General features: G+C 44.5%; 1 protein-coding gene across 32 annotated transcripts in view; it reads right to left on the bottom strand.

Moving 5' to 3' along the window:
* The window catches only part of LOC121597749 (myosin heavy chain, muscle), a 26,889-nt gene extending 19,479 nt beyond the window's left edge, over positions 1 to 7,410 (bottom strand). For 11 of the 32 annotated variants that reach the window (XM_041923793.1, XM_041923799.1, XM_041923806.1 and 8 more), the window contains exons 1-6: positions 5,656 to 5,804; positions 3,767 to 4,065; positions 2,728 to 2,871; positions 1,677 to 2,057; positions 1,426 to 1,588; positions 116 to 219 (exon numbers count right to left, since the gene is read on the bottom strand). In XM_041923793.1, coding sequence (XP_041779727.1) covers positions 116 to 219; positions 1,426 to 1,588; positions 1,677 to 2,057; positions 2,728 to 2,871; positions 3,767 to 3,973 — 999 coding nt within the window. In that variant the 5' untranslated portion in view covers positions 3,974 to 4,065; positions 5,656 to 5,804. Of the gene's footprint in view, positions 1 to 115; positions 220 to 834; positions 939 to 1,425; positions 1,589 to 1,676; positions 2,058 to 2,727; positions 2,872 to 3,145; positions 3,290 to 3,766; positions 4,066 to 5,655; positions 5,806 to 7,387 lie in introns of those variants that run through there. The other 21 variants (XM_041923805.1, XM_041923796.1, XM_041923808.1 and 18 more) reach the window with 6 other exon arrangements.
* Between the last annotated feature and the right edge of the window lie 482 nt (positions 7,411 to 7,892).

Raw genomic sequence — 7,892 nt, 5'->3', positions numbered from 1 at the left:
CCTCCAGACATGTCGGTCTGCAAAGCAAACAGTTAAAGCAACATGGATAAGCAATGTTCATCGAGGAACATGATCGTTTTAAACAGGCAAGTTAGCACCATCTGCCGATTCTTACATCGGTGATCTGCATTTCTTCTCCATCGTCTACGCTCGGGATTGTCGTTTTGCCCTGGGCCACGATATGGTAGTCATGGATGTTGTTGGAGAGTAAACATTTTTCTGTGGTTGCATGGTATTGGTGGTAGTAGTGGTGGTGGTGGTGGTTGTGATGATCACGTTTTGTGCAGGATATATTGGTTTGTTCGTGGTGTTTATGTGATTTTGTGCACGTTGGCATATGATATGGAAGTGGATGAAGTATAGAGATAGTAAGATTAGCGAGGGGATTTTTTATACAAATTCGAGATCATATTCGTTTCGAAGAATATTCTCTATGACAGTCGTATTGTGCATTGGACGAAAGGGTATGAATGTCGAATGGGTCAGCTTTACCACCAAAAAGAAGTCCTGTATTGGGAAAGCCTTCCACTAGTGAGATGGGTATTCATGAGGTTACTGGAGTATAAGGCACACTCGCACGGGGTCGGTTCCACAGGATCGAGGAGCATGCCTTCTGGTGTAAGTGTTGATGTTTACGAGTTTGATTGTACTATAACTAAGAGCGCCTACGTATTGACCAAAACGTATTGAGGGTCAATGGTAGGCGCCGTGCATCAGTACTGTGTATGATTGATATCGATTCAAACTACTAACACTATTCTACTAGATTTCAAAATTAAGAAAAAAAACTAATAAAAACACTGAATAACACCACACGAGGGTGCCGAGTCTTACATCAGTTAGACCCATTTCCTCTCCATCGTCGACATTTGGAATGGTGGTCTTGCCTTGTGCAATGATCATGTAATCGTAAACGTCGTTACTGAGGAAACATTTCTCTAAAGTTACGAAAACGGTAAGAACACGGTTAGTGATGGACGGGTGCTTGATCAACTGCTTCCATTGTTGGTCATAGCGATCGGTGAAAATAGGTAAGGCACTACACAAATGTGTCAACACTAGTCAACGAGGGTGTTGGTAAACAGGGGTGGGTGGTGTACATGAACACGCTTGCACGCTAGGATCCGGGAAATGATGCACCTCTCCCCGTGAGCTAGCTGGTTCCATTCCTTGGACTGCACAGCAGTTACGTGTGCGGGTGCGCTTTTCATCGTAGATCGACTGCAGTCAACCAAATGTCCATCACAGCAGCTCCGGGCGGTGAACATAACGCAGCGTTGGTGTGTTGGTGGTCAATATAGGCTTTCGCATCACAGTCCAATGTCAGTGTCGTTCGGTTTACAAGTGTGAATCATGAATAGGTTGGTTTACGTCCGTCTGATACGTCCAGTAGGTACAGTCCAATTGTAAACCTTTGTAAATTACCTTTCAATCCCTTGACGGATCCAGACATAATCTGGTAGAAGATGTGGTACGAGCGCTCCAGAGTCTGCTGCGAGATGACACGGGCTTTCTCCAGCAGGTAAGTCTCAATATCGGCACCAGCCAGCTTACCGCTTCCAGTGAAGTGGATACGGATGAACTTACCCTGTTGTAGAGCAAAGACAAACAAGGGCACCCAGTTAGTACATACGGCTTAGAGTCGTTTGACGCGAGCACCATTTTGCGATACTTACGAAACGAGACGAGTTATCGTTACGGACGGTCTTGGCGTTACCGAAGGCCTCAAGTACGGGGTTAGTCTGGACGACCTGATCTTCCAGCGAGCCCTTCTTCTCGGCGTTCTCGTCCTTCTTGCCCGAAGCGCCAATGGTGGCGAAGTACGCAATGACCTTCTTGGTGTTCTCAGTCTTTCCGGCACCAGATTCACCGGTAATCAGCATAGACTGGTTCTCGTGGTTCGTCAACATGTTGACGTAGGCACCGTCAGAGACGGCGAACAGATGCGGCGGCACTTCATTACGGCGCTTGCCACGGTACATCTTGGCGCAACGGTTGGTATACAGCGGGTAACGCTTGTACGGGTTGATGACAACGCAGAACAAGCCCGAGTAGGTCTGTGGCGTAGAGGATCAACGAGGGGTGGGAAGAAAATGATGACATTAGTTAAAACACAGATCAACGACGTAGCGTGGGAACAATCTTAAATATACATAAAAAACATAATGATACGGGAGGTACGTTTCGGCTTCAGGTAGATCTTGTTCTACTATAGATAACCGAAACGCAATGGTCTTAGTGAAGATTTTCATCGTTCTTTGGATGGTTCCAACGAAACGGAAACAGATGGTTGAAGGATTTTGCTAGGTCGTGTCCCGGTTTCTAGTAGCGGGATTAACTTCCGTGCCTCTTCACTGATGAGAAAGAGATGGTGTGCTTCTTTTGCGACTGTCGTATTGTGGACATTTTTTATGCGCGCGTTAAGCATTTTAAGGAGGTGGTATTTTGGAGTAGGTAATGTGATGTTATTAGGAAAATTTGTATCAAAATGGATATGCTACTGGTTAGCTAAATGATTCAAAAGGTGTATGAGAGAAACGGACTAACTAATTCGAATGATGTATTGTGTGATGTATCAACAGAACTGGGATGAATAAAATGAAAATTGATAATGATAATTTTACTGATTTGCTGATTGTTTCATTAGTGTCGATAGAAAGAGGACGTAAAGAAGGGTTAAACGAAAAACATAGCCAAGCATCTTAGCCATGCTGTAGCGATACTTACGTAGATAAGCTTAGCGTAGTATCTCTGTCTCAAGTTATGGAGTACAGAGGCATCGTTAAGATATGTCAAGTTGGACATATCCTCGCATTTCTCGTATTTCGGTGGGTTGACCTGGGACACCAAGTCCTTCTTGAAGTCCTTGGTCTGTACTCACGTAACGGACGTACGTTTATCGTGTACATCAACAAACCCCACAGAGAGCATTCGGCGTACGGTACCGATAAATGGATGCCAGCCAAACGTCATGCCGACGGGGAAGGGTTGTTCAAATATTCGGTTTTGTTTGTTGGCGTGATCAAAGAACGACAATTTTGATCGAACAAATATCGACGTACCCCGCGTAGAAGAGCCAAGTGGAATCGAGAAGAAACGGAAACGAACGGACACAGTAATTAGTTCACTGCGCTTTTGCACTTACATAGATCAGTTTGGAGTAGTATCGTTGGCGTAAGTTGTGTAGTACGGCAGCTTCGTTTAGATAGGTCAGATCGGCCATATCTTCGACTTTTTCAAACTTCGGAGGATTCACTTGCGAAAGTTGTTCCTTTTTGAAGTTTTTCTCCTGTTGTGCGTCATGAGTGATGGCGATCGTGTGTATTGTATCGTAGTGTGATCCGGGAGATGGGATGGGAAGAGTTTTTTATGTACGCATCCGTGTGGTCGTATTTGGTAAAGGAGCAAGGTAAGACATGAAAATGGACAAATGATCAAATGTTTATGGGTATTCTGTAAAGCCGTTCATGATCCGATCGATGCATTCCCCTACGATTGCTGAGTGCAAGAAATACCAGTTCCAGGTATGATGACGCTTTGCATTTAGCAACGAGTCATGAACTGGGGCGAGTATTTGTGAGCATCTCAGAAGTCGAGAGAATTGGTCTTTCACGGACATCACAAATGAATGAACGTATTTGGATTCTTGCTAAAGATTCACTCCATTGAAATGAGCCGTCTGCTGCTAGATGTATAGTGTTCGTTGTCTGTAACTGTCCCCTGTCTTCAAGACAGAGGCTTTCCGTCGTTGGAGCGAATGCATTACCTCACCACCGGGCAGGGCAACGGTGACCAGCTCACCCTTGGTGGCCTTGATTTCACCCAACACATAGCCCTCCTTCTCTTCCGGAACCCAGCAAGCCTTCTTGGAATCGTACGGCTTGCTCTGATCGATACGCTTCTGCTCGAGCGAGACGAAAAGGAACTCAGTTGGATCGGGATCCTCTCCGACCTGAACTGGTGGCTTTGGCATGTTGGATTAGTTTTTTCGAATTGAGACGCGGGCTAAAAGAGACACGTTAATTTGGTTTTGGCACAATTTTGGTTCAGCCCTTGCTTGTCGTCCTGTTTGGAAAAAAAATGAAGAAGAAAAAAGTATGATGAGTTACTTTCGTTCAATCATTCAGTTCAATACATCATGAGAAGAGTCAAACTGTTGCAATAACGAAGCATTTACTTGATCACATTACCGGGCACGAAGGACATCGCTCATCCAAACGTAAAATAAACCCAGTGACATTTCTGGATCTCTATCGTTTGAATTGTTTCTTGCTCATTTGGACTGTAATCCTAAGATCACATTCGAAATAAGCAAGATCAACCATTCGAGATATTCCAGAAATATCACTGGTACGCCTTTATCAACTATTTGAAATGTGCTGTTTGGTTGTATATGGCATTCCTACTTGATGATGTAGCCATTCACAAGCCCCCACCTGTTGGTGAATTGATTCTCACCAATAGATATCTTCACACAAACACACACACACACACACACACACACACACACACACACACACACACACACACACACACACACACACACACACACACACACACACACACACACACACACATATATATATATATATATAAATAAAATATATATATATATATATATATATATATATATATATATATATATATATATATATATATATATATATATATATATACACACATATAAATAAATATATATATAAATATATATATACATATATATATTAAAAATATAATAAATATATATATATATATATAAATTCCCATAAACCCAGGCCAAGGAATATTCATCCATCCAACCGTAGCAAAATGAAAATAACAACAGAGTCCGTATCGTGAATTCGGTTCCGTGTGTTATGCAAGATTCGCTAGAGGACCGTGGTGCGTGTAGCGCCCCAAATGTTCTATATTTATAGAACGCGCGCGTGCGAGATTTCACCTCGAGACATTTAGAAGAGGATTGCACAAGAGTGACGAGCAGCGAGCGAACATCGCACGTCCAACATGCTTGTGAAATATTTCAAATCAACAGTTTGGTTTGCTCGGGGAAAACTTGAACGCGCAGTTTGCAACAGCTCGATTCAGCATAGCGCTATCGAAATACAGGGAAACACGAATCTTGCGGGATGATTTCGCTTTGCTTGTTTTTCATCAATTGGTTTACCACTGCTGATAGACCTCGATATGACGATATTTTTAACGCTTTACAACTACATGCTCAATTGAATGCCGCGCCACTCAACAGCAAACACAACTAACATTGCATTTGAACCAACGACACAAGGGATGCTACCGCATTTCATCGAATGGCGAAACTAATTCGCAAAAAACTATCGATATATTTTTAGGCTTTAAAACCACTGTTCCCATTCAGCTGCGCAAAAAATGCAGACAATTGATCACTCTCAAGCGTTTGAGAAGCGATAAAGAAAGATCACTGTAATTATTTGCCATTATACTTCATTCTTTCACTTGCACACACCTATGACAGGACTAAATTGTAAAAACTATTTGACAATCTCCTTTAAAAAAAAAAGTTCACTTCTCTAATAACTGATCACGTCAACTGCAAAAATCCTGCAAAACACGATCACTGTCTAGCACATCAACTAGCGAGCCTCCAAATGTAGCAGCATAAACTCCGTATCACCTCACCTCGGTTGAACTATGACTGTTCAACTTTAACTGCAATGCTCAATATCCACTATGGAAAGTGGTCAACTAAACGAAACTGCAAAAAGACACCTTGTTCGCTCGGAAACGATCCACCACCGTTGAGGAGTACGATCGAATTAAGTGAGTCGACCAATCTGTGCGGACCAGTTGCATCAAGGCCCAACGAAAAACCCGAACTATGTATCGACCGACCGTCCTAGTACATAAGGCCCGACCCTAGCGCTTGCCTTCGGCCAGTGACTCAGCTATGTACTAGCAGCTCATAGCAGGCCGTGCGTGTAAGAAAACGGGAGCAAACGGACAGCCAAGGGTGGTGTGGTGCGCGCGCAACCCGTGACGATCGTGCAAACATTTGGCCCCGGTCCGACCGCGATCGGGTGGGCGTACGAAAAAGGTAACGTTAAAAACCCCCCGGGAAGGGGGTTTATTTTCCTCGCACATCGCTCAAGGATTAGGTAAGAGCAAAGGTATGCGCGACCTGTGCGTGTTCTATTTACGTAACTGAGCGAGCCGCCGTCGTCGCCGCCGGGGAAAATCTGCACCCAGGGAGGCAAAATGAGACGGGGAAGTTATTTTACAGCAGTTAGAGAAGCAAGAGGAACAGATTGAGAAAAGAGGCCATTTTGATCGTGGCAGACAATCATTTCTTCAGTGATCCTGCACAAAAACAAAAAAAAAAATGGCTCCGGTGCGGCTCCCCACACGGGAGGGAAAAATATAGAGGGTGTGGAAGGTGCTGGCTGAATTAACCTATGCGGAATGGTCACGCGTCTAGTGCGCATGTCTGGCATGGCGCACACAAAATATGTGAATGAATGTTTGCATCGCATTACTATTTTAGGTAATATGCTCCGTCCGATAGCGAGTGATAGTTTGCAGGACAGCAGTGTGTCGGATGTGTAGTTTGAGTTAGCACCAACATCGACGACCAGCAATGCTCAGTGGCACAATAGTTCCATGTCTGATGTTCCACATGATCGCAACTGCAGCCAGCCTGACAGCCTTATAATCTGGGTTATAATCTGGATATCGTTTTTTCACCGTTAGAAGATACGATTATGTAACTTCTGTTGCAAGCTTCAAGAGTTCCTAATGCGTGAGTCAGAAAGTAGCGTAGTAAGTTTACGCGATTCTTGTTTTTTTTTTAATAAATATATCACTGTATCCTTTGTATGATGGGAATCACACTATTGCTTTCCAACCACTGTCATGCAATATCAGTATTGCAAACGAATGTCCTTCCACAATGCCACTGTTCATTCTCCTCTGTTTTATCACTTATGTTCCAATTCACAATGCAAAGCAATGCTTATGATGTTTCTGCAACCCAGCGTCCTGAATTTTGCGATGCAAAAAACAATCCTGCACAAGCCACCGACCAGCAACGGAGGTAAATGAACTGAGATTCAACTCGAACTCCTAGCTCTGTGAACCACCGAAGTATGATGATGATGAAGCACTCTAATGCACACGCACAAATAGTTGAGGCTTTAGCCTTAGTCAGCGATCAGATGAGGAAATCCTGTGATGAAGTGCTTCGTTATCAGCTATCAGGTGCACAGCCACGCACGCATGCACTCCCAATCCCATTCGCTCGCTCAACCATACACACACACACACGCCCACTGAGTCTCCCTATGAATCGCTGAACCACTCGATCGGTTGGATCGTGTGCCCTCAGCTCTGTGAAATGTTGGATGTTATCACTTACGCGTTCGAAAGCCGTTCTAACCGAAAATTGGGGGAACTTGCTTTTTATACGTCGCAATCAGATCGCACGGCCGAGTGCCTGGGATTTGCCGCTCGCATCCCGGCCTCCAGCTCCGCCAGCTCCTGCGATTTGCGGTGCGGTGGTGGTGGGAACGCGTTCGTCTGTGTGAGATGCGTTCGTTGGAGGTCGTCGTGCTGTCACGCACACCAACGCCATCGAAGATGATCAGTACCGTCTATCTCTAGCTCCACTGGGAGGGTTAGTACATAGACCAAGACCCAGTAAATACATAAGCCAGCAGGCCTACTTTCCGTTCGGTTGCAATAGTTGAACGAGGAGCTAGCTGACCGATTGCGCACGCAGAAAATAGAAAGAGATTTCCCTGGGCTACTTCGTGGCCGTGGATTTGTATCATCGAGACGATCTCACGATCGCTGTGACTTCACACATACACATACAATCGGGCCGAGGCGCGGCCACCTGAAGTATAGTAACACGACGTATG

Source organism: Anopheles merus, chromosome 3R (genome assembly GCF_017562075.2).
Source record: "Anopheles merus strain MAF chromosome 3R, AmerM5.1, whole genome shotgun sequence".
Lineage (NCBI taxonomy): Eukaryota > Metazoa > Arthropoda > Insecta > Diptera > Culicidae > Anopheles > Anopheles merus.
This window is presented reverse-complemented; position numbering and strand designations above follow the sequence as displayed.